Here is a 27,884-nt window from a genome sequence, read left to right on the forward strand (position 1 = left end):
ACGGCGAACTCGTGTATTTTCACGTTTTTCTTCGGTTCATTGTAATTAAGGTAAAAATACAGTATTCCCTCGTTATTCACGAACTTGCTCTTCGTGATTTTGGCTATCTGCGAATCGAATCTGGGACTACACAACTGCATCGAGAAAGTGATGACAAAGTGATGAGAGATAAAGTGAAGAGATAAAGTGAAAATGCGCAGCAGCAGCATCATCATAATTTAAGGTAAGCTCATTTATAAACTAGTATTTAAAACATTATTTATTTAATATCTTTAATATAACCAATTTTTCGTGCAATTATGATCATTTACATGTATTTTTAAGAGCTTGTTTATGTATTCATTTTCGGTAATTCAAAAATCTTAGTTTTCGTAGGCCAATATCTGAGAAATGTCCTATTCGCCAGCGTCTCCAGAACGTATCCCTCGCGAATAACGAATCAAAACTATGAGAATAAACCTCCAGACTTGTGTACAGTAGAAACCACACATTTATTTCAGACACAGCCAAAATTCCGGCTCCGAAATACAAATAGAGCTCAAGACGGCAACGTGAATACATTATTGTACAATACTGTACTTATCGCAATGAAAAACATCAGCGTAATACATAAGATTGTTCCATTCCGCAACGTATTTCACCCTCCAGCACATGCAATGATTCAGTGCAACATATCCAATAAAGCCACCTTTCAATAAAAAATGAACATTGATCACACACAACACATCTGATTGTACGCTGTTCACAATGAAAGCGTGTATAACTTATATCCACACACAGTTTAAAATCTACTTGGTAATCATCCTCCTCTTAACAAATATTTTGATTCCCATCAGCTCATCAAGTAAGCTTCACACTTAGTGACTGTACCAATTAAAGCCCTTTGCATTATGCAACACAGGCACGCAAAGACAACATAGTAGTGTACGGACGACCTGAAGTGTAGTCAAGAAAATGTAATGAGCTCTTCAATGATACTTTTGATCTACAATGTCGGAGAGTATTTAAAAAAACATTATCAGTGTACCCTGAATCATGAGCCAACTGCCACTATGGGTAGTGGGTCTGTCTTTCAAAAAGCAATTAGCCACAAGAGCTGAAAAGCCTCTCAAGTACCTACATTGTATTCCATCAATAATAGATGGTGTTTACCCATCTTACTGCTGGGTGAGGCCAGAGGAATGATAAATATATACTCACGTACCGCAAGGTCTTCAACAAATGTTTAATAGTAATAAATGAACGTGAATTAAACTCATCAACTCGGGGGTTCAACATGTTAGCCTCCACACAGCACTCTCAAAATAAATGTAGCGTGTGATTCATCATGTATACGTCATGAAATTACACTTACAAAGTAATACCCTAACATTTTAAGTAGCAAAACAATTCTACCATAGAAACCAAAACATGAGTCATTAAAACAATCATTACACATTCAAATTCCCAATATTTTAGATGATCTAAAAAAAGCGAATGAATATATGTTAACATTCCCAAAGTTTGAAACCGATGTTTGAGCAAAAAAAATTATAGCAGCAAAATTTGGTGTCCAGTGTAAATTGTGGGGTGGATTTCCCCAGAGAATAACGAGCGAGGCATTTGCATCTGTACAAGTGCTAACATTTTTAAGATGCTGTACAAATGTATGTACCTTATTTTTTCCGCTTCAACATGCTTGTGAACGCAGTACTAGAACTGGTTGTCAGCTGACCAACTTTGCTAAAAAACTTGTTTTTCGCATCTTCCATGAGCACGGGGCTGGGCAGGCTGCCAAATAATATTACGCACAAAACACACAGTTTTTTTTCGTTCAGTCTTTTCCCTCACTTCATCATGAGTGTAACATCTCATTATAATGGAACGTAAATACGTGGAGGGTATTCAAATAAGTGGTAGCAATGCACGTGTGAGTCAACTCATTGTAGAATCTTACCTGGGATCAGCTGTGGCTTTGCCATCCAGTTTGAATTCAAAATCCTTTATCATTGAGCTAAGGATTACCTGCACGGAACGCAGTAAGCACCCATGTTAGATGGATGTATTTCAAGTAATTCAGCAGTTGAGGAGGCAGACTTTCTTACCCAGAAACAAGATAAATGAACTGCAGACTTTATTCAAAGTACACGACAAAACAATAACAATTTCAGATTTCTTAATCGGCTACGGAGAAATACAGTGCTCGCTAACTTTAATGCATTTCGTTAACGATTGTGTGAATGTGGGAATTATTTTGGGAATGAAAATAGAGACTGACTTCATGCTCATGAGAAAGATGCTCCATGTCTGTACGGAGGGCCCGGAGGCCCGGCAGGAAGTGCTGCACCATCACGTCCTCTCCGATAACTGGTGGCCAGACAGCGCAGTCAAGGAAAAATATGCCAGAAGAGAGCTTGGGGGTTGGAAAATATCAAAACAATGTAATTATACGAAGAAAAAAAAATCACATTTTCCAGATGGAATGTCCTTGGCGAGAATTCAGTAAAAACACTCTTGACGTGCATGGGTGGTGTTAACATCTCCCGATTTTCCAAGCAGATAAGTGTGTTTTTTCCAAACAGACACTTGTGTGTCACAGCAGAGATATGAAACAAGAGGAGAAAATATTTGATCGTGATAAATGATAAAAGTACATTCATGTGATTTGGATAAAACAGCGCGCAATAATACGCCCTGGAATGTCCTTTCCATATTTGTTGAAGTGCGTGAACCCAAGTACTTTAAATTCCTGAAATGTGTACAGCAACAACGTGGCAGCGATTCTGCTATGGGTTTTGATGACACAGGGAGCTCCCCCCCCCCCCCATGTGAAGGATACAGCAGCAGGCCAGCGCGCTGTACGCCTCAAAGAGCTGCACAGCCACTTCCATTCGCTTGCCGTCCGTCGCTTGCTGGTTGTTACCCATGCTGAGCACGTGCAGGCTCGGCAGCATGACTGCACATGCACCACAGGGAAAACCAAACCAAATAAAACATTAAATCAGCGGTGAATGACGACCAAAAAATCATCCTCCGTAAACTAACATATTGACCGATCACTGTTTTTTGTTATTTTTCTTTAATTGTATCCTGATCGTGCTATCGTGTAATTTCATGAGACGAAGTATCTCAGGCAGAGCAATGCAACCCTTCGTGTTTAGTGAATGACCCACAGAAGCAGATATCCCCTTCAAGAGATCGCTGGTCCACACAATCTCAGATAAGCACTTTCCCACGCACCCTGCCACATGAGAGTAATGTGACTTACATGACATTAGTAAAACCAATATTTTACGAGTTAAATTAAGTACAAAACAAAATATGTCACGTTTTATTGCATGTGCAGTGGATTGGCGTCTGGGCTAAGATCATCAACTTAATTGAGAACCCGGTTAACCACGGGCGTCTGCCTGTGATACAATTGCAGCGAGGATGCACGTGTGCACGTTGAGGCAGCCAGGTGGCGGCTGAGCACCGAGCCAGCGCTGCAGAGTCCTGGGTGCTAAGCTGGTAACCAGCCGTCGTCTAACCCGATGCTCAATGTTGCGCGAGAACGGTCTCAAGCTTGACACACAAATGTCACATTTGCTCAAATTTACTTTTATGGTTTTCTCAGACACGAGGACCACAATGCACTCTTTTCTAGGAAATGCTGATGGTTATTTTCTACATCCACAAAGGCTATGTGCTTTTACACATTTTAACATCTTGTTATAGTCTGCACTATTATTCTGTTTTGATCGGTTTATCTCATCATTTACCAATTAGATTTTTGTTGCGATAATGGTGTCAGCCCAGTCACCACAGATCCACAAAAATCATTAAAAAAAAGTTTTACTCTGGATTCATTGAAATGCTGCAATATTTGCAAGACGTAATGATGTATGCTGCTAGTGTTTACAAAAAAACAAGTTCAAGTGAGTTCAGAAATAGTTGTGCGATGTCTTCATCTCGGGCGATTCTCCGACAGATTGGTATAAGATTAGCTGCAGAGCTCATTACGGAAAGGTTTTGACATGACGTCCGTAGCTAAATTGAACTATGATGAACAAATGTAAAAAATAATGATTTTAAAAAATCCATGTGCGTATGAAGGCAGTAACAATGCCAGCTTTAACAGCACACATTGAGAAGACGGCTGAAACCACACCAAGTGCCGGAATACTGTATATCCTGCGATCACGCACGCATTTACAGCTGCACGTTTGTCAGTGCAGACATATTTATAGACGATGCCACTTTACAAAACGGCCAAAATAATTGCCTTTGTCAAACCACTTCAGAGTGCCCTCTCTGCGATGTGTTTTCAGGTTGTACCTTGTGTAGGTTGGCATGACTGACATTTAACTGTGCACGCACCTCCGATTAGCAAGGTTGGCTACATACAGGTGTGAAAGAAGATCAACATACATACATAACAGCTCCATACAAGTGGGGAAAATCAATTCACTTCCTGAAGACGCTCCCAGCATGTGGACCGGAAGGTCGGACACCGTGCCAAACACCACGCAGTACCTTTAAACACTTCAGAGAGCCACAAGGCACAACTGCGAAATCCTACGCAGTAGAACTTCCAGAGCAGTTTCAAGATAAGGAGCAGTTACCCTGGTGGGGCCCCATCATCTTTGGCAGTGTTGGAGGAACTGTGATAAGCGAGCGAATGGGCTGGGTCAGTGGCCGAATGAGCGCATCTCACATTCGTCCCGGAAGCGCGGCTCTGCATTGGGCCCGACGCGGCCCAGGGTTCGGATGATCTCCAGCTGCAGCGCGTGCTGCTCCTCGCCCGGCCCGTCATCCAGGAAGGACGCCAGCTGCATCTTCACCCGCTCCAGCAGCTGGTCGCGGGGGTGGGGGTAGAAAAAAAATGGCCACGTAAAATAGGTGAACACATCTCAATTAAGTACTGCAGCACGTCCATCTAAAAGGAATAAGGCCAGTCATTTAATTGTTAGTAAAAGCCAATCACCAAGAAAACTACTTGTTTTATTAACCTGAGGATGTAGAACTGGGTCCAAGAGACCGTGCATTATGGCTTTGGTATACACACTACAGGCGCTTGCATGCCCTTATACAAAACATTTAACACCTTATTACAAAATAGAACAAGTATCATTGCTAGTACAGGTCTTCTTAGACCCAACCACAGAAAATCTAATGTTACATCAGTGAAAGTCACGAGGCTGAGGTGTTGGGCGTTTATATGGGTTTACCAGTCGCGTGCTTACACTTTGTGACCATTAATTAGTTACAAACATGCTTATAAGTGAGGTATGGTAAACAACGCAAGTTGTAAGGTCAAGGTTTACATTTCTCCTGAATGTTAAATTGCCATTTGTTACGTTTGAATACAGGATACAGTTTCACTGGTGACACCGGCAAGAAACACAGGGCACATTTCATGTGCGTGCGCATGTACAAGGAACACATGCCACGGCCGTGGCAATAATGAGCTAGCAGCAAGTGGGATAAAAAAAAAACGAGTTGTGTTGACAGGGCTGTACCCTACTGGGTGCCTCTTATCTGCCAAGGGTTTCGTTCGGAGCCCACGAGGTGCCTGGCTCCACAGCCACCACCATCAAGAGTCTCGCGAGGGGTGTGTTTTTGGCACCAGTGGACAAAGCCAGGTTTTGTTTGGTTGACTAAGCGCAGCAGAAGGATGTAACGTACCTCTTTTTGTGTCACAGTTTCAATTATAGCTCCCAACGCAGGAATTGTAGCTATTCGCACTGAACTGCAAAACGAGAAAAAAGCATAATTAAAGTGAGCGAAACATACTTATCAATAACAGCACACCGTGCTTTCCAGTGCACTCCACTTCCCAAAAAAAATTATTAAATACACCCTCCCGCCATGTAATAAATGAACAGTGTGTAATTTACTAAGTCTCTTACCAACAGTGGCAGACGACAATAAAAATTAAGCGACGATAACGCTACCGACAAACACTCACAATTCCGGGTCGCTTGAGAGGGTGACGAGAGCAGGTGCCACTCGCTTGTCGATCAGGGCCTCGTGCATCCCTCTCAAAGCCAGCTGAGACAAAAAGCACCGATTTGTTAAGATCGTGGGTAGAGTCCATTCATCAACAGCTCGATAAATGTGGCTTCGCGTGCCAAAGCTGCCACACGGTTATTGGTTCTGCATACAGTTTCCATTACTTGCAATGCAACGTGGTCAATACTTTATAAATGGTGAAAAAGTAAAAGTTATGGTGTTTTCATGGAACAGCCAGCAGGAAAAAAGCTAGAATGGAGGAAAGCAATGTTTGCGACGAGTGTTGCGGTGAACAATACTCACAATTTCTATTGCACAAACTAAAAAAGAATACTAGCATATCCAATGTATTATTTATATTCAGCTAATTGACGTGAAATAAATTGAGGTTCGTCATTTAAACTAAAAGGATACTTGAAACAACTACATCACCGGTCGCAAACATTCGGTGGTGCGCGAGGGAGGGGGGTGGAAAAACGGAATGTGAATGGGACGGCACATGTAAATAGGTCGTATATACACAGAAGCAAACATTCCTGCACAGAACCCCACACTTACTGTAAAGCATCCCAGGGAGTGCAGAGAAGGCTAAGAGCAGCGACAGGCCTCAGTGCTATCAGACTGTCACACACACCCTCCTGAGTGGATACCGATGCACAACAGAAAACATACATGCCACTGGATGGAGGAACAGAGAAGAAGGCGGTGGGGCACGATTACCACTACACATATACAACAGGTCATACGGCGGACAAGTTACACAATGCAGCAAGGCCCGTATGACACTAATCAAAGAGTGTAAAGCCAAAAAAACAAGAAATGACAAGAACTGGAAGAAGAAGAAGATACAGCAATATGCAAAACGTGTAATGACTCTGTAATGCATTTTCAAAAGCATGTATGCTTAACGAAATGCCATAATGGAAAATAAAAATGAAGAACTCAACTGTCATACCTGTAGATTCTAGGCACTTTGTCAATGGCTCTGAACACTGGACGTTTGTAGATTAAAATTTGATTTGTGTGTAAATGTATTATTTTGAAAAGCAATGTTTTTTTTACTGCATGTACGACTTCAAATTGTGTTTACGTTGAACATTTTTAACCGGAATAAAAAAGAAAAAACTTTTTACATAAATCTCATCCCAGTTATTAAATAGAAAAGTAAATTATTCAAACCTCCCAGAAGAACTATGTTCGAAAATGAATAACTACGTCTAGACGCCAATGCAATGCATTAAATAGACTCTCAAATGAAACATTGAAACTAAATTTTGCAGATGTCAGAATGACTTACATAATGCGTATGAATCAGGAATATTTTTTTAATTAAGTCTTTAAGGTCACAGTGTTGTTGAACAATAACATGCCAGCTCTCATTTTATAAGACAAGGCCTTCATGCTCGACTGCCTAAATCCCCTACATAAAAAAAAACATTGTGTGCATGAACCCAACATACAAGAGTCTATTCAATCTCTTGCTAAACTTAGAATTAATTAATTTTCTTATTTCACGAAACAACATATGCTGGTTAACGAGTGTGAGACATTGCAGCAAGCGAGGTCTCCTGGCTGACAGTGACATTGAGCACCTCCTTCATTTCAGAGTGAACCTGCCCTTCCGTCACGCTCTGTGGCGTGCTCCCGATTCATTGTGTGCACGGAAGTCCGCTCGTGAGCACTGCACACATCATGGTCACGAAGCCCTCGGTGTGTTGTCGGCATGTACACGCTCGAATTCAGTACCTCAAACATCTTGGCGGCCGTGCAGCGCACCTGCGGGGAGGTGTGCACCACCCCGCACCACAGCACAGCCAGTAGCATCTCGTGGTAGGCTGGGTTGGCCCTGAGATGGGGAGGCACAGAGGTAGCAGTGTGACCGTACAGACTTCTCGTCACACCACATCATCATTTAAAATGTATACGCTGCTTTTCATGCAGTGCATCTCAAGGTGCCAGAGCAAAGGGGTATTTGAGATCGGACAAAGTGAGAGTCAGTGATTTCCTGCTCAAATGAGCATTGAGGCAGTGCTAATCTCTCGTTTACAGCCGAGCCAGTGGTGGACATCCAACTAAGCTATGGCAGCAGCGAGTCCATCCACATGACGATACATGAATCCTATAGTACATGATTGCACACTAAATACGTTGCTTAAAAACAATAAAATATATAGACAACATATACAACACGAATAAACTAAAGCTAACGAGTGATCGAGTCTTCTCTCTTTCTTGTCCACTTCATTTGAATTATTCAAAAGTTATCTGGAAATAATGTCTTTAATTTCATCAAGGGTTGATGAATCGTGAGTGCATTAAGGACATTGCTGAGCAAGCCATTCCACAGCGTTAGTACCAAAACACCAAATGCCCATTGGGCCATTCCGAAATTCCTCCACCGTTCTCGTCATTTAAAATATCTCTCTACCACAGCGGAACCACGCAGCACGGAGCAATGCCATCTACACCGCTTTGGCGTGCAGAGAATTTGAGAGTCTGCAACGGATTCGTGTAAGTTCACATTACCGTCCCGGAATGCTCGTTTGATTGTATTACTCGGGAAGAGGTGGGGGGGGGGGTAGGAATGACAGCAGGATATGGAAAATTTCGTGCCAGTTGAGAGAGTGCTGAGCTGCAGGTGGATAATGGAATTACAATGCTGCCAGCTAACCATAAGGGAGGACGAGAGAGGACGCTACACACACAACACCTAGCGCCAAGACTCGGAATAACAGACATTTTAATGGATATCCCACAACAATGTTTACAGTTTTTGGATTCTGAATGCAGTACATGCTGGTATGGAAAATTAAACAAAAGTAGTAATGACAAGAGATTTAATAGAGGCCCTCCATGCCAGGATATATATGAAGGGATACTGAGCTGGTGGAGGACAAACTTCGTTGTACGAGTTCACAAACAACATGTGAGAAAGTAATAACGTGGTGCTGACAGAATATTTAATTATCTTTTGGAATAACACGGTTTGGAGGGGTTTGCTTAATAACCATTCACTTGTCAGCTCATGAAAATATATTTACGGATTAAGCTAAGGGCAAAACATAATAACTAGAAAGTAAAATTACATTTTGGGAAAAAAATCATTGCATAGGCAGTCTTCAAAAGATAAGCACACTCACCCAAGTTCTACAAATGTGACCTTGAGGCTGTCTAGAGGCAACTGATTTACAGAAAGTTTCATCATGACATCCTCCATGAAGCTTGAAAGCAGCTTACGATCGGATTCCTAAGATGAAAATCCACAAAAAAACGATTAAATAAACTTCAAACACCATCACTTTCACAAAAAAACCACTGCATAACAGGAACATTAATTCGTGGATGCGGTGAAGCAGTAATAATTTGGCACATTTGTTCACGTGACTAGCTTAGTTATTAGCTACGTCGCGTGAAGGTGGACGATAAATATATTTTACTTCATCGATCGGACCCAAAAATCAATTATGAAGCATGTCTTAAGTAAAGAACGTATACAAACTACATCATGTCAATCCACTGCTAAATGAGGGCACCCCCACATTGATCGTGGGGTTATTTGACCGTACTATGCCATGGTGGCCAGTTGGTGAAGGAGTATAGATGTGGGGGCATACAAGTACAGGACAACAATTAATCTTGCTGCACTGCTACCCACCTCGAAGCCCCACAGCCAACTATCGTACATGGTGGCCACCCATCCAAGCCCTACACAGGCTCAAGCCTGCCTTTTCTTTTGACAACTGAAGAGATCTGATGAGATTTGCAAGTACTGTACTTGGTTTAAAATATATCACGTAATGTTATTACAATCGCAGTTCTTATTGCCAATGCACTGTTACTTTATCATTAGCATTTGAGTAAAGTGTATGGACTCTTATATACCCAAGCGAGCTGGTTAAAGCATTCAATTGTTAATGAATGCATCCGTACCTCGGTGTAGCAGGTGAGGATACCCAAGGCATAAACAGGCACTGTGGCTTTGGCCAACAGAGAGTTTGCAGTCACGGTGGCAGCATCTATTTAAAATACAAAAAATACCTGTTAATAAGTTAAACGAGACTTCCGATGTAGGAAATATTAAATTCTTTTGCAGGGCTGTACATAGAAAGCAAATTATTACAATGAACTCTGTTGTGCCACCTTACCAGGATTGTTCTGTAATGCGACCAAATGCTTTTGGAACAGGGGTTTGACCTGAAAGTAAACACCAGCAGATACTGTTCTTAGTAAACTGTGGACAATAAATCGTCAGACATGTTCGTAAAGACCAGTTCAAGCTTTGAAAGAAATTGCCTTATTTGAGGCGGTATCCACTTGTAGATAACGCCACGATGAAAAGCAATTCAAGTTTTGGAAGAAAATATATTAACCACAGTCACAAGCTGCTACAAAGCACGTTGACAATGTCACAAGACCACTCGTAAGTTGTCTCACTTTGCCGCTTGTGAACTGGCGTCCAAAAGTCCTGCATAAGGTGGACACAAAGGTCGCCAAATCGTGAACAGCTGATGGCGACGTCACCGGGATTTTACAGGCCACCTCCACCAGCCGGGGTAGCCTGCGAACAGACAAAACACAGCAAGCCAGGAGTTAGCTCTGAGCTGGGCACCAACGCCTTCCGAGTTGCGATTGAACTTTAGCTGGTTTGCGAAATTTGCATGGTACAAGTTGTGTTATCAGTTATGGCATCGGCACTTCAATGGGGGGCAAAAAAATGTGATGCAGTACTGAAATGAACTCTGTCTTGGAATATAAATGAGCATTTTTTTTCATGCATCTTCCCCAAGTTTTATTTGCGTTTGCTTTATTGGCATCTTGTCATCAGATGAAGAAACCATCAGGAACTCGCAGAGCAGTGTGACACCCTGTATTAGAAAATGGTCCGCAGATGCAGATAACACAGAAGTACTTCTGAGAACCTTTCAAGGGACCACTATTGAGAGGCAACCCTTGTCCACCTACCCTATTATAGAGATACATCTTCATCACATTACAGTGAATCTGATATTTTAATTCTCACAAGTGGAATTTCGTCAAATTAAGTCCACAGAACTACATTTGAGAGCCTAGTGCAATCACGGGCAACTCTCAGCGGTAACCAGGCGAGCGCTCCGACCTCTGAGCAGCCGCTTGGTCACCTGTACGTGCGAGTTTTACTGTGATACTCTGTTCACAATGTGTGCTACGGCATGCTGACATGTTGTGCTGGATCCAGCGCATGCTCTCCCAGGCCTGGGTGTCCGGGTCGTCGGCCAGACCATCCAGCCGGCGCTCGTACAACACGAGCAGCGACGAGAGCCTCTCTGGACCACCCGCCGCCACCGTCACTTCCGCGAGACGGCACGCCGTGCTCGGGAAACGGCCCACTGGGAACACACGAGACACACGTGTGGAACACGAGCGTGGTTGTTGATTAAAGCAGAATTTTACAAATACGCCTACATGGCTCGATTCTTAATTTCTGGGTATAATTAAAAAGTGAAGCCGATGCCGGCAGTAAGGTATGGTGTGTAATGATGTATGTTGATCTATCACACCGTATGTAGCCAACTGTGCTAATCGGAGGTGATTCTCCCTTCGCCATAATTCAATGCAATGTCATGATTCGGGGGAATCTATTCCATGTCTCAATTGTATTGTCTGTTGCTTCTACTCTTATATATATGTTTTCTATCTCATCCATTGCATAAGCTGAAAGGTAACTTGGATGAGTTCTAAATACAGTAATCGACATATGATTCGATGATTGAATGTATCGTGAGCTCAAACATCAATTTCGATCAAATAAATAACTTTCAGGCTCGAATACACCAACAGCAAAGTTTTGTACCTTCGATTTTGGGGGCGTTGGTGCAGGCCTCTGCTTCTTCCGCGAAGGGAGATGTTTGTAGCACAAACAGGAACAGGAATGGAACCAAGGACTGCAGGGCCAAGATATACTGATGCAACTTGCTCTCGTCGAGAATGGAGTTCTCTTCCTGTTGATTTAAAAACACGTTCCACAGAATTGTGACGTGCGGTCAGTTTAAATTACACAAGAAGAGTTTTTGCACTGGAGTGCCTCGTGTGGGACTGACCAGCATAGGCCATAACCTTAATGGGGGCAGAGGGGACTACATCTCCCTTACCCCTGGCAGACTCTGGGGGAAAACAAGAGACCTCACTTCAAAACAATAGACCTCACCAAACATACTCCTGCACATCGATGGAGAGAGTCTTATAGCCGAGGGGGTTGAGGGAAACACCATGTACAGTCAACTGAAGTAGGGAATCATACCAGAAACATTTACATGTTAAACTAAGAAACCGTGTATTCTATCCCCTCGACTACAGCACCTTCATGCAGTAGGAACTGATTCTTTCCTACTCCATATCGACAGCGTCACTTATAGGCATTCATACCAGCTGCTCACCCACTCAATGAGCCCCCCCCCCCTCTTAACTTGTACAAGGATCGGAATGACAGCCAAAGATTGTCCGGCACCGTGCTCACTCACCAGGACGGCCGTCTCCACCTTGCTGAGCAGCGAGTTGGCCAGGTGCGTCTGCACGCGAGCCAGCTCACAGGCCCACATGCCAAAGGCCGGCAGGAAGGTCTGGTGAGTTGCTGCCAGCACACGCTCCGACGTGTCCCGTAGAGCCATGAGCAGCAGATCAAATGCCTGCAGGAAGTAGAGGCGTTCGTCGAGTTGGTCAGAAAACCGAGCATGCACAGCTGCAAACACGTGCAATATGCAGAGTTGTTTTTAATATTAGGCATGTGACAATGCAATGATTCGTCAATAAAACATGAGTCTTATGCTAAAAATATATGCATCATATTGTGCGCGAGAAGAGATCATTTAAGGTTTATACAAATTGAACGAAAACAAATAATGTATATCCATGTGCTTTGATGCCACCACCAATTCTACCATTTTATTTACGCTCTTCAACTGAACATTATTTTTACGTTTCAGACACTTTGGCTTTTGACCTGGAAGTACTTGTCAGGGTCATCAATGTACGAGATGACGACTCCCAGGCTCCGAACCGACGCCTCCCGCACCGTCTCCGTCTTGTCTTCGTGCAGCATCTGCTGCAGCATGGACAGCACCAACGAGCTGCGGATCGCCATCTGGAAATGTGCCGATGGGGATGGGTGAGCCATGGTTAACCCGCATCTGTCAAGTCACGTTATATCCAACCACTACCCGGTGGCGGGCAAGTTACTGGCATTGCATATGCTACAGGAAGGAAGGAATCTAGAGCTCATATTGAAACAACACATTTGTTTGACAGCAAACCTCCGGGTCTGGCAGTGGACTCACAGGCAAGTAAGGAGCCAGGACGCCGCATGCCTCCGCAACAAGCTCTCGCCTCTCCGGGTACTTGTGACTGATCTGTAACATTAGAGAAATACACCACAAGCCAGTGTATATATTCAACAAACATACAATATTTTTTTCCATTACTTTCATTTTGTGTGTTTTCCCCAATTTTATCGCAGTTGTGCTATCGGTGTCATGTCATGAGATCTTTCGCAGAGCAGTGAACGACCCTTCGTGTGAGAGAACGTCCCATGCAAGTGAATCCCATAGAGTTACCTCTGCTATCCTTTCACGTGACCTCTGGTCATCACAGTGGGAGCAGCGCTTTCCCACCCATTCTGCTACAGAGCAATATTCATGGCATGAAAGTCAAACCAATATTTTAAAATTTTACGAGCTGTAATTTATCCAGACTTAGGTGCAGAAAAAAATTAATTCGGTGTGATTACTTTTTAGTGCACTCATTGTTGGCCTGGCTGAGAACATCATCTTATTACACGAGAAAAACCCAGTTTAATCACAGGCGGCTGCTTGGATTGGAAGCCAGGATCTCAGCGGTGCCAGCTCAGCGCTCTCATAGCTCTGAGTCACCCAGCCACCTCAAATGAACATGGAATACAAATTCCCAAGCTAATACAAAGTAGCTGTGCTGGTACACGCACCTGTTCCCAGCACTGTGGAAGGAGTTCCGATTCTGCCCTGGCTGGTCCCACGTGGCGTGCGAAAGCCACACAGCCAACCAAGATCGTTTTCCTGATATTTGCAAGCACGCACATGAAAACCAACATGAATCATCACACCCTCGAGTGTACAAATCAGGGTCCTTGTCCACAAAATTTGGCAGTTCACCAGCAAACGGTGCAAACAAACCTGATTCAGTTGTTGAGACAATGCGTGTCGAAACCAGTCCAGGGTTTGCTTGTTTGGAACCAACGCTACTGAAATCATTCACTCCCAGAAAGCTATGTGGCTGACAGGATGTGTAAAATCTACTTTTATTTTTTATGTGGATAGAGGGAAAGATATGAAGAGGAAAAATATGCTCTGCTTATGTATTGTTACGCATTCTCCACAATCAGGTTAATGAATATATCGTGTTATACCCCCATAGGTGAGGCTTTGTTGCAAACATAAACAAACCGCTTCATGCAAAAACTATGGCTACGCTCGAATTAACAATTCGTTAATTACCGCTGCTGCTCGTCTGGTCGCTTGATGAGGTTGAATAGGATGTTGAGGAGTTCATCTCGCTGCTTGGATTCTGGGTGCAAGCACGCCGTGCATAGGAGCACAGGAATTAGCTCCTAGGGAAAAAAAAACACAGAGGATTACGAGAAGCGAATTTCACAAATCAGCCAATCGTGTAATCACGACTCAGGGCAGGTTTACATGAATTTGTTTTGTTACATTAACTGTTTCACTATGCTGTGAATATTTGTGACTTCTGAAAAAAAAAATTCTGCCTTTAAGAACCCACATGGCATGTAATATATGACCGCTGTTCTTTACGAGATATGCGTCTTCATAATGGAAAAAATATATTTGCAGATGGAATAAAATACAATCAAATCCTACCAATGGCTGCTTATACCACACTATGATTGAGTGTGGTATAAGCAATGCTTGTGTTTGGGTTATGTATTATTTGTATACATGCTTTTTTTTTGCTGACAAAGCAAAATAAATTAGAATATTAACCAATTTGTTGTTCTCTGGTTTTGTGGAACGCTTTGATCAATCCGACCAGTTTTCCCAAAGACATCATACCAAAGTGTCGTTCATGTCGGATCATCGTTACAACGGTGATCATGATGGCATCTTACCAAACAAAAGGACAAGCGAGCGGATGGACAAGAGCCAATGCTGGAGCGCTTTCAACCTCAACTGGATAGCAGCAATAAAAAGGCAATGGTCATCTCGATGCCTAAGGCATGAGGAGTACCATCAACGAAACGCACCTCCCGTTTGGCGAGCAGGACATTGGGCACAATGTGAGGCAGACATCGCCCCAGCACAGAGATCACACTCTTCTCCGAGTCGGCAATCTTCGCCACCTAAGAAGTGAAAGTTGACACATTTTTGGCTCAAAGAACATCCGAGAGGACAGCGACTTCGCAATTTCATCTGCAGCTCAGCGTTGTTCGACTGAACTAAGAAATCCACCTACCTCACAGCCAAGCCTTGAGTTGGAGGTCGTCATGCAGCACTGCATTAAAGTTCTCATAAATGTTTCTGGCAGTTTCCTGAAAGATAAAATAAAAAGCACTTACAGGCACACCTGAGGACTGACAACCATTTAGGGTTAAATATTTTTTGAAGGTGCAAAAAAGAAAAACTCGTCGGAAAAATTATACCTCTTAGACTTTTCAAGCTGCACTTGGTCATCCAGGTCTTGTTCGCTGATCACGTGATCGTCGACGTCGCGGAGTGTTAGATTATCTGGTGGGCTGCTGGAGCTCGGGGGACTAGAGGCCACATCTGAGCGTGTAGTCTCTCCCTGTAGTGTGGCATCTAAAAGTAAACGGAGGAATGTTCAGCATATTAATGTGGATACATTTCACGTATGCAATTCTTATAAAACATCACGCATCTTTAACAGAAATCTATTTTTTATTTTAATATATCCAATCATCATCGACAGCCGTGAACTATCCACTGCTGGATTATGTCCTCCCCAAGTTGTAGTCATCCCTTACAATCTCAAGATGTAACAATCCATCTCGCTCTAGAGTTGATCTTTGCGCTCCATCTTTTTGGTGGTTTCCCTTTATAGGAAATGTTTCCTCCTTTGACTGCTATTTTGTTGTCAATCTCAACCATCCGGCATCTTTCCTTCTTGTGATGTATTCTGCCCAAGTCTACTTACTTTCTACAATTTATCTAGTGTGCGATTGCTCTCTGATCCATGTGTTCGTATTTGTCTCTCGGTGGAATTCCAAGTTTGTTGAACTCCTTTTGCGCCGTACGTAGCCAACCGTGCTAATCGGAGCGTTGAGATCTTGCACCTCTCCATGCTTCATTGCAAACTTTTCCAATTTTGTGCCATCTTCTTTGATATCATCAATGTTTTAGATCCACGCGTCAAATTAGGTAATGTGCACTGAATAAAAGATGTGTTATCTAACACACTGGTAGGCACTTACTCCTCTTGATGTTTCACATTGCTGGAATAGAGGCAATTTTTGCGAGAGATCTGCAAACAATTTCTATGATTATTTTTAATAGTCTTAATCGTGTTATAGCTTCATCGCTGTCACCAAAGGTTAACATTTGTGGATTACCAAAAATCAACCTCCTTTGTGCTGCTTTAATGTTTGTCATTGTTTATAAAGATGTCTTCAGTAATGTGTCCGATTTATTTTTCTACTTCAATGCTTTCATTCGTTTCCTAAACTATGTCATGTCTTGGTTCTCCAAAAAACAGTAACGAATTCATTTCCAATAGGTACGTGTATTTTTGCTTTCGAAAGGGTGTGGGTGCATTTGCAGTCTGAACGCGCAAGACTAGTCATGCATATTAGCTGCGGGGCTGAACGTAGAAGATTAACATGCACATAAAATTAATACACCTGACCTCGCGAAAATACACAGACACAACATGGCGACATGAAAAATTCCATCGTCACCATTAATGCTCACAAAACAACAGCCTTCCATATGTAAACAACTCAAGGCAAATTACAAATATTGACAACCAATTTCAGGAAAGTATCTCATCCGTGATTTAAAATAATATACCAACATACAAATGTGCCGTTGTCATATCGAGCGCCTTGAGCCAAGGCAGTCTATAAACATAAGATATGTTTTTAAAGATACCGAGATCGGTCAATGGCCATAAGACATGCACAAAGTGTATTTGAAGGATTGGAATTAGATACTGGGCAGATTTAAATAAAATACATAACTGTGTAATTGTTTATTTTTCTTGGATTAGCATTTTTTTCAGAGCTGTTGCTCTCATGGTCATGAGATAACGCATCTATTCAAAACTGTTAAGGAGACGAGGGCAAAGCTTACGTTTCAGAGAGCAGCTCGCAGAAGAAAATGTTCACAGAAATTATTCTGAGATCCCTTTAAGTAGCACATTATCAGGCACACTATCAAACAAAACCTCCTATGGAGATACATATTCTTTGTAGGACAGTCAACCCAATCATTTTACATCTCAAAGTTACTATTTAGCCAAATTAAATAAAACAGACTGAATGTTTTTTTACAGCACAGCTATTGCTAACTGGACTGAGAACCCAGTTTTATCACAAACGGCTGAAAAGCAATCAGAATCTTTATTTATCTTTGAAGAATCCGATGAGCTATGAAGCTATTTTTGTTTACAGATATCCAGCAGGAATGGGTCAGCGAGTTCTATCAACAAACAAAACAAAAGACAAGATGAGTAAAAGATAGAGAAAATGTAATAAAGTCGCTAAAATAAATAAGTATAAAGAATGGAAGTATAAATTGCACAAGTACATGAATTCCTGCTGATTTGTCAAAACCAAATGCAAGCTTGGGCAAGGCATCAAACAACAACCACAACAAGAGTCCCAGACCACACCAAGACAACACAGCTGGATTCAAATGCAGGATGTCAGTGGTGCCGGCTCCGTGCCCTAAACGTGAGCGTTGAATTAACTCGCTGGCACTAACCTTGTACAGTAGCAGTCTTCTGCGTGGGGGCCACATCACGGATGGTGATGTAGAGCTCCCCTTCGTCTCCTGGGGACCTAGGGGTGGCAGCCTCCTCCTGCCTGTTTTCTGGCACCGTGACGGACATCCCGGCAGGGAACTGCAGTGCTGCAATCTCACTAAATGTGGTGCAAAGTCATACGAATCGAGTCAATAAGCGCTGCATACCTACCTATTCGCATTATAATTAGTACTCTGAAACAAATCTATGCAACTTAAACCAGTAACAAAAATTCATTTGTATTCAAGGTAATATGTGGAGATTGGAACTTGCCTCTCGAGTTGTCTGATCTGAGCAGTGAGAGATTCATTTTCATGTCGAAGCCGTTCCACCAGCTGGTTTAATTCCTTCACCACTTCTGCCTGTTGGAAGTTGAAATTGCAAAGTTATTTCTCAGACTAATGACCATTGATCTCATTATTATTTTCCACATTTCAATTGATATTTAAGCTACCAATGTAATAATCAGAAGGACCTGGTTGTTGGACAAGCTGCCGTCTGGAAGATCTCCAAGGGTCAGGCTGGAAGGGTCATCCTCTGGGTCGGGGTCAGGATTTTCTACGTGGTCAGGCCCCACTCCAACATCCAAGGTATCACTGGGAGGCACGATCCTGCTCCCATAGTCTCGGTAGAGAGTCAGTAGATCAGGTGGCTTGGGGATATTGAGTCCAACATCATCCCACACTTCGATGTCCTGCAGGAGAAATCAATATCATTGGTTACATAAACCAAACAAAAACAAGAAACATCATGAATATGGATGGATTCTGTAATGTTTTCCCACATGCGTTTGTCTTGGAGGTATTTAATGAGCAATAACAAGAACGTTCCATCCATTGGGCCATTTTTCTCGAGGGCAAATCCAGAAATAAAAACACAAACTTATGGAAAAGTTTCTTCATGTTCGATCATCTTTAGGGAAGTGAGTGTGCCCCTACCTTACAGATAGACAGAGTATTAATGCTCCCAACCTAAATTGGAAATCTTTTTTAAATACAAATGCGGAAGATGCTAGAGCAGAGCTCACCTGTTCGCCGTTCTCATCTGAGAATGTGATGGAGGTTAGCTTGAACTCGTTCTTCAGAAGAAACTCATTCACGAGGAAGTTGAGGGCTCGCTTTTCCAAAGGCCTCATTGGATCCTGGTATTTGACAGGGAAACCAGCTGATATGCAGTGTCATCATCTTCAGCCAGTACCTTTTCTCGGTGAAGGCCTCCCTTAGCTGTCACCATCTCTCATGGCTCCGCAATGCAACAATGAATCTGAGCCAAATTCATTGTTCTATCCCCAGCGTTAATAGCTAGTCAATTCCTCATGCGATCGTTTTGATTTGTTTAATATTAGTTTTACTTTTGTAATTGGTGACCCAAATCACTATTGTGAATTAAGCCATCCTAGTTTCTTGAGTTCTCACATGGTTAAACAAAGTGAGTTTGAAACTTAAACCCAAACTTGTACAAAGAGTCACAATAATGAAGCACAGCTTACACAGTCCTACCGAGGCATCAAGCTCGATATTGTATGTATGGTGAACTTCTTTCGCACCGTACATAGTCAACCATGCTAATCGGAGGTGCAGATATATTTCAATCTTGGACCCTGCAAAAACTATGTTAACAACTGCCATAATGGTTATATTAACAACCACAATTGTTATGAATATAATCTATAATAATATAACCAATGCTATGACATTCGTTAGAGTGCCAAGTTACCTCACAGGCCGGCATTTGTTCTTCATTGTTTTTTTCCTGGGTGGGTGTGTTCGTTTCTGGAGAAAATACAGTTTCAAGAATCCGTTACAATATTTAAACAAGTTGTCTTTGGAAAACCAGATAATGTACATTCGCATAATTCACACATGAAGAGGAAGATTCTTCTTCTAACCATATTTGGGTATGGATCTGTGTATTAATGGAGGTAGAATATGAACTGTGATTTAGGTAGTAGAAGCCTTTAATCTAGAGGGCGAGGACGTTGAGCTTAGCTCCGCACCTCAAGAGTCCACGGTGAATCATGTCCGTGGAATATTCACACGCATTATAAATTGCATTATTATTATATTTGGGTTATAATAATACATCTAGAGGGCAAGGACAGTGAGCTGAGCTCTACGTGCCTCAGAGCCCATGGTGAATTATGTCCGTGAAACATTTTGAGGGCATTGTAAATTGCATTACTATTATTATATTTGGGTTACGTTTCATAGGTGTTGTAAAACACGCGATAAAAATGTCCATCGTGAAGGTGATAGCGGCATTACCAGCAGCTTGTGTGAGGTCGGTCCTGAGTGCCTGGATGGTCTCTCGGGCTTTTCTGAGCTCAAACTCCAGCACTGCCGGTGGGTGGCACAACACAAAAACGCGAGACGTCAACTCGACGGTGAGGTGCTCCCAGAACGACCATTGAAACGAACATACTTGCAGCAATGCCACATGCCTAGAGATAAGAATGTGCCAATGTGTGTGCATTTTTCTCTCTTTGCGGAAATGCATGTTTTATAGCAACCAACATAGGACACGCAGGCGCACGGCATCACACAACACATTACAGCACAGCACTGCATACTTTGAAAATTAAAATTGCGTGTGATAGAAAGCCTTTGAGCCACTAATGGATTGAAAGAGCCTAACGATGTTGCCTCTCGGCATTAAGAGCACACAGCACAGAGAGATCACAGCACAGCAATTCAAACAGTGCAACTCTAATTATGGAATGAATGACCAGCGATGTGGGAGTGTCATAATTAACATCCAGGAAATACAAATTTAATATAAGATTTTAGATTGTTCTGTTAATCCTTCTTTAAATATCATAGTCGGTGTAAAAAAACATTTTCCAAAATTTAGCAGAATATTTTTTTTATACTATTATTATGTACAACTATGGATATTAATAAAATAGCATTTTTATCACATGAAATCATTCTCTTGTTGTTTTTAAGCATGTAATGCTATCAACTGTAATTGTATTGCCACACTTGTGTGTCACACCGAATTTAAACCCAACGCTCTGAACTGAATAAAACACAAGGCGTCTCACTGTTGCCCAGCACGCATGGGCACAAAGCAATTATCAGGCCTGGGTGTAATACGGTGAGACATTGATTATCCAAACCATCTGGGAATAAATGTGGAGCTCAATTGTGTCAAGCAGCTACTGTAATATGCAGATAAGGATACATAATGCACGATGTTAAGCCTTCTTTGTTAGAATGTGCTCGTTCATTGAATAACATCAATGAATAAATATTGTATGCTTTACAAATGTGAAGGCAATATTCCACAAAATCCCAATTTTTCCAGTCAACTCTCGATTATGTGGGGTATGGTGCAGGGTGGCTCGGATAAAACAAAAACGGATAATGCAAAATACATGTACATTAGGCGATATAAACCATATTTTAATTTTACATCAGGAAAATTGGGGTAGAGACGCAGACTGCTGCCCTCCGTTTTTATTGCCAACATGTTTGCGGTCACGTGGAATCTGAGTCATTGGCATGAGATGAGTGAGATACAGCTAATAATTAAACCAGCTTAACACCTAAATATATTTTTCTGCAAGAAAGGTTAATCTGCAACCCGAACAATGCTTCCACAGATAATCGAGAGTTGACTGTATTTCTTTGGATAATCAATTTTTTTTTCACAGAAAGCAAATGCACTTTATGAAACCGCTCGTGTCACAAACGCCCGTTTCATTCTCTTTTATTTTGCGGAGCCAAACGCCTCTGCGGTCTCCGCACTACCATCCCAGAGCCACAATCCCAGGTGAGTACCAACCCTTGACATGCTCCTGCCACTCATGAGGACAGCTCCGGCCCTGCCGGGCGCCTGGCAGGCAAGCCGCAAAAGCAAGGAAGCATCAGAGAGAGAGGCGGCGAGTTGTTAGGGGCGCACGGCATCTTCAAATCTAAGCCTTTTTTTTTTGATCTGGCACATAAACACATGGAACGAACGCAATCCGGCCTATTGTGCACACACAAAAACAAAAACCAACTGGCTGCTGCGTGGAGCACGTGTGCAATCTCACGCGCTTTGTCATGCATTCATGCAAAGGTAACCGTTTACATTATCGCTGCACAGGCACTGGCGGGCACTGTACAGTATTTTTCCTAATGAGCCCATTAATGGTGTCGTTTTGTAAATAAGTTCAATTATTTTGTGGGATTTAAAGAAAATGCATTAGATTATAACAAAATGATAAACATTTGCAAAGAGTTAATTTTATTTCTAAAATAATTAACAGCTTTGCAGCTGTTGATTTCGACAGGGAGTAAACAAGCTATAACCTTTCAAAGGTCATAAGTGTGTAGTTTTCTGCATGTGTTTTCCAAGGGCGACAGGGTTAAGAGGTGCAAACACAAACAATATCATTGTTGCCACATAGACTGTTGTCATACCTGCCACACGCTCGTCCACGTCTCTGTTTCCGTCATCCGAGTATCGCGCAAAATCCAGCGAGTCCAGCGTTGTCAGACTGCCCGCACGGTCTGCAGAAGAAAATTCATGGTACCTTTTCAGACTAGAAATACTTAATAACATTTCAATAGCACTGTTGAGGCACAACATATTATAAATTTACCTTTTCCTGAAAAAAGCAAAAAGGAAATCTAAAAAGGAATGGATAAAATAACCCCCTTCAGAACGGCTTATTTACAACCTACCATCATCCCTTAAAAAAATGGTACACAGTGCAAAGAAGGTAATCTATGTAATGTCCATACAGTAGCAAATGTCAGTTTAACACGTAGACTTTCGCAAGCAATAGTATCCATAATAGAGGAACGACACATTTATATTTATGCGCTCAAACCCAAAAACCTCTTATGGATAATATTGGTCGCGAAAGCATACGTTTTAAACGGACTAACTTCTATGGGGAGGATACTTTTCGTCAAACAGTGGTTGCGGGCTTGACGGCACATTTATATTTACGCGATATAACCCAAAAAATCTCTATTATGGAGTACCAAATATGCAATTTCAATGGCACAGAGCTTACGGTTTCTCTCTTTTAAATATTGGCGATATTTTTTTCTCTGGATGCATAGACCGTAATTATATATCTGTTGTGCTTTCTTCAAACTGCCCCATGGTGCAAGTTGCCAATATCCAACAACTTGTAAACAAATAAACAATCTGGAATTTCACCGAACATGATACAATGCGACTGTTTCATGACGTTATGTTATTTTCCACAGGTTTTCACAGTTGTGCTATGTGGCTCCCTGGTGTGTTATTCGGTTGTACCACGCGTTGTTACGGTTGTACCACGTGTTGTTCGGCATGATATCTGACATTTTCACTCCATGTGCCAGGAGGTTCTACATTCCAAATCCTGAAAATTCTCCCAGAACATGAAGCGAAACGTCGGACATCATGGCCGAACGACACGTGGTGCAAACAGAGCTAGTGCTTTTGTTTTAACTTCAGAAAATAACCTAAAACTTCTGTCAAGGCCACAGTTACGAATAAAGAATGAGCTAGACACATCAAATACAGTCGCATACGATTACGTAATAGCCACACAACTCCACCCAGTTCTAATTTAAACTGAAAAGTGTGTAACATGCACTTTAAATACATGAGTCACATGCAACACATACCGATGCAGTGTTACATTCCTTTTCACACTGCGGGGAGGTAGATATGCTATGCTTGTATAAAGACAATACAGTGCGAAGCGCGGGGGAATGATGTCAGCAAAACAAGATACTCAGGTAAATTCTTTTGTTGGCAGAATTACTGCAGGCAGAGAGACCCCACCTTCTACAGTAATACAATGGCAGTCCTTAGGTTGGAGAGAATGGCACAGCTCCTGCGCCCCTTCAACACGCTTTTGATAAAGCCTCAAGTTTTCTCCAATGGGTTCAAATCCAATACTTTCTGTAAATTGTGTGAAAATCCACCACAGCAGGAAAATGAATGCAGGGCGGAAACAAATAGAAATACCAACATTCGAATGCGTGCTCACAAACAGCAGGAAGGCATGACTCCCATAAAACACTGCATGCACGTCATGTGACCACCACATTAAATTCGACAAGGCTCAGAACATGAAATGTGTTGGTCACATGACATGTATGTGAGGAGCACATCTCATTTCTTGAGAACAGCATTGTGTTTAGTTTGTCCTTCCCCGCACCTCCGATTAGAATAGTTAGCTACGAATGGTGCAAAAGATGTTCAACATATGTACCTACATTTTTGTGTGTTTTTAAATCGATTTATTCCATATGACCAAAGCAGAAGCAGAGGCATAACCAAATAAACAATCTGTACATCACGTGTCGCCTATTTTACCATGATTCGGTTGCCTGCGTTCCACATCATCGTTATCACTATCAACATCATCAGGAACTGTACTTAAAGATTATGAACTCTGTAACACAATGTCTCTCACCTAATGTCCCCTGCTAATCTCATGTGAAGATGCAATTCCTGTATCAATGTGACACAAAACTAATGTCTAAAGTATTCTAAGCATAATCAGTTTCCAAAAATTTGTACCATATCACCTTACCCATTTTCACTGAACTATTTATATTCTGAACTCTGTAGGCTTGAATCTTTAAACAATTCAAGTACATCTGAGCTATGCTAACACGACAACTTTGTCTCTGAATGATTACCTTTGTCAGCCGATGCCTATCCCAGAACTCACGCCAGTAACGACACGTGGTAAAATAATCTCACTTTATGTTTATATATCATATGAGTACAGCCACTTCTCAAAGTTACATCTCGTTTTAACCCAATAAATGGCATCTGCACCATACAGAGGATGAATGCCAATGAGAGCAGTTGCAAAAATCCACCATACATACGGGTTATTGTAAAACAGCGGATGCTTTTCTTGCGTAAGGTTTTTGAAGGACTCCACATGAAAACTCTAAAACGCTCATGAAACCCAACAAAACCCTCATCGAATGAAACGACCCACAAGTTGCATCGCGTAACCAAGCCAACAGGGAGCGGCCAACACGAGGGTCAACGGTTATGTTCACGTACATTGTTTAAAGGAAAATCTCCAACGAAATTTCCATCAAACGCACAAGTTACTTATCGAAATGACAGGGCACATCGATGGTTGAGAACAATGAAAGAGTGGCAGCTAACGGAGGGAATGTGTCCCATCCCCCAAAGAGATGGAGCAATGAAATCCACTCATGTGCGGGTGTCGTCTGTGAAAAAGAGCTTCATAGCTCATCGCATTCCTCCAGCCTTAAACAAAGATTCTGATTCAGGTGGATTATTATTCAGGCGGATTATTACAAGATCAAGAGAGATGGCAACGGCTTGGGGAGGCCTTCGTCCAGCAGCAGATCGATCATGACGACTTTAAACACACAAAACCTGCTGGAGCTGAAAATTACGAACGTTTCTTTTGGAAATCGTGATTGTGACATTTACAGTGAACAGCAGAGGTGTGGACTCGAGTCATGTGACTTGGACTCGAGTCAGACTCGAGTCATGAATTTGATGACTTGCGACTCGACTTGGACTTGCATAACAATGACTTTGTCCCACCTATGAGATGTGGACTCGAGTCATGTTACTTGGACTCGAGTCAGACTCGAGTCATGAATTTGACGACTTGCGACTCGACTTGGACTTGCATAACAATGACTTTGTCCCACCTCTGGTGAACAGTGAAGCATCAATAACTGCTGTTGATGCATAACTTACAGATTTATATATATAACCAGAACTCTCGGCAAAATAAACTTTCAACATACTGTAATATAATTGCGTCTGGAACAATTTGAAGGCGAAAAGCTTACTGAGAAACTTGTGGAGCCTAAGTCTCAAACTCTCGTCCGGAAAAATCATCGATGCCCCGAAAAATCACTTCGTCCGACTGGATCTTGTAGTTTTCATAAAGTAAACAACCAACTCCCAAGGTCTGCTCTTGCAGAAGCCAAGATCTGGCTTTGGGTCACTTCCAAACATCACCATCATCATCCATGATCTATCCACCGCCGGATGAAGGTATCTCAAAGCCATCGCATTTTCTCACGATGTAACGATACAACCATCCATAGAACTCCTGCACACGAGATAATATCACCGCTTCATCTTTGTGGCAACGTTCCCCCTGGCGCTGTTCCCTTCGTTGACTGCCATACCGTCGATTGTCTCATCCACCCGGTTCATCCTCCCAAAGCACACCTGCTTCTCAAAACAATCCCTCCTCAACGTGACGTTAAATACAATCCACCCAAGAGGCATATTGTGAACCCCTATTCATTAAGAGCTTCTTAATAGCAGGGTTCAGCAACTACCACGTGTGTCCATTCGACAGCTTACTTTAATTGGCCAGATGCGGTTACAGCTGGGGATACAGCCTCAACTCTAAGCCCATTTATCTTCCGGACGGATGTCACAGAACACCACCAGTGTATACACGACGCATGGGTGCTCAAGCGTGAAGATGTGGGAAGTTAAATGGCTCGTCCAGCTCAGACCGAGCATAACACATCAATATAACTTTTGCCAATGCACTGCTGGATGACGGCCTCCACATGCCGTGTGGTGGGTTGGATGTTGGTCGCTCTCGGCTTACGGTACAGCCATGGATGTTGCTGCAGTGCCCTCTGTGCAGACCCACAGTAGCCTACACAACAACTCGGCACGCATAGTGGTCACCCCTCACAGCACGACGCAGGGTCAACCCTGACAGAGCTTCCGGGATCAGGAAAACACAACGCAACAACATTTCACTACACAGATGTTAACCTCAATCCGCCTCCACTAACAATCAATCTTATCCACTGCTGGATGAAGTTCAGGCCTCCAAACCCACACTGACGACCTCGGTGCAACAATTCCACGAGCCAGCAGCCTGCACACACACCAACGTAGGTGTCTTGTCCAACTCACGCAGATGTGTGGGCTGGACAGACAGCTGCAGGTGATGCTGCTGCTGCTGTTGCTGCTGCTGAACTTGCTGCTGCTGCTGCTGGGACTGGAGGCCGAGTCTCTCGAAGTTGCCGGGGTTGGAGAAGAAGTCCCGCAGCCGCGGCAGCTCCTGGTCGCGTTCGAGCAGCTCGCTGTGCAGCTCGAGCGCCGTGAGCAGCAGCTGGTCCCGCAGCAGCTGCGCCGCCACCACGTCCAGCGGCAGCGGGCGCGACGCGTGGCCCTGGCCGCGGTCCCTCTCATTGCCTTGGTCGTGGCCACGCTCCAAGCCCGTGCCCTTGCCAGGCTCCTGTTCCATGCCCGACTCCTGCCCATACCCAGATTCCCACTCATTCCCCTGGCCCTGTTGACTCTCACTCCCCTGAACATTGCCCTGCCCCGACTGCTCCTCCATTGACTCCATCTCCTCGCCACGCTGGGATGCCCGCGTCTCAGCAGCAGCAGCGGCTGAGGAAGACGACGGGGATAGGGTCCGTGAAGACGGAGTCAGGTCCTGGCCCCTGTCGTCGTCGTCGTCTCGGTTCGAGTCCCGGCGCAGGACCTGCTGCTGGTCCTCCTCCTCCTCTTCGGAGTCGCTCACGAAGGGGTTAACAGGCGTGGACATGGCGACCCATGGGCATCGGGGCTGTGCTTCCAGCTGTAGCGTGTGGTGACGATGCACTTAGTGACGCTCTCGTCGTGATAGATGAAGACGCGCGGTCGTCGTGGTCGTTGTGCTGCTGGAGACGCCGCCACTGACGCCCAATGAACACGGATCGGTGGGGCCTGATTCCAGCTTTGAATTCCCACAGCGCGTAGGCGCGTATTGACCCAACGCGAGCACGCGATTGGCTAGTGCTCCGACACCGATGTTAACGCGCGAGGCTGATTGGTTAATCTGGGGCTGGTAGGCGGGACCCCAGCGCTGGCTGTCAACGCTCTCGTCCAATGGGAGACCGCATTTTGCTTATCCGCTCTACGGAATGTAATCGCGTGGATTCACT

The 27,884-nt window shown here is 43.2% G+C and overlaps 1 protein-coding gene across 3 annotated transcripts; it reads right to left on the minus strand.

The window, feature by feature from the left end:
* Window positions 1-483: 483 nt before the first annotated feature.
* Window positions 484-27,688, minus strand: LOC144941947 (RAB11-binding protein RELCH homolog). 3 transcript variants are annotated; one of them, XM_078868487.1, is made up of 31 exons: window positions 26,866-27,687; window positions 22,383-22,472; window positions 21,763-21,813; window positions 20,241-20,312; window positions 19,693-19,748; window positions 19,004-19,117; window positions 18,452-18,670; window positions 18,250-18,338; window positions 17,937-18,094; window positions 15,638-15,794; window positions 15,451-15,526; window positions 15,242-15,337; window positions 14,475-14,587; window positions 13,946-14,036; window positions 13,284-13,355; window positions 12,950-13,090; window positions 12,471-12,635; window positions 11,804-11,951; window positions 11,171-11,339; window positions 10,408-10,531; window positions 10,119-10,167; window positions 9,904-9,989; window positions 9,114-9,220; window positions 7,720-7,819; window positions 5,930-6,012; window positions 5,647-5,710; window positions 4,676-4,814; window positions 2,819-2,935; window positions 2,258-2,346; window positions 1,937-2,004; window positions 484-1,770 (listed from the first exon to the last, which is right to left on the minus strand). In XM_078868487.1, exons 1-31 carry the CDS (start codon window positions 27,503-27,505, stop codon window positions 1,656-1,658), a joined length of 3,858 nt encoding a protein of 1,285 aa, XP_078724613.1. In that variant the 5' UTR covers window positions 27,506-27,687; the 3' UTR covers window positions 484-1,655. The 3 variants fall into 3 exon arrangements, 2 of the variants coding, with proteins under 2 accessions (XP_078724613.1, XP_078724614.1); XM_078868488.1 differs by lacking the exon at window positions 21,763-21,813; XR_013639300.1 differs by lacking the exons at window positions 484-1,770; window positions 1,937-2,004; window positions 2,258-2,346; window positions 2,819-2,935; window positions 4,676-4,814 and adding an exon at window positions 6,532-6,611 and having other exon boundaries at window positions 26,866-27,688.
* Between the last annotated feature and the right edge of the window lie 196 nt (window positions 27,689-27,884).

This window comes from Lampetra fluviatilis, chromosome 26 (genome assembly GCF_964198595.1).
Source record: "Lampetra fluviatilis chromosome 26, kcLamFluv1.1, whole genome shotgun sequence".
NCBI classification, from domain to species: Eukaryota; Metazoa; Chordata; class Hyperoartia; order Petromyzontiformes; family Petromyzontidae; genus Lampetra; species Lampetra fluviatilis.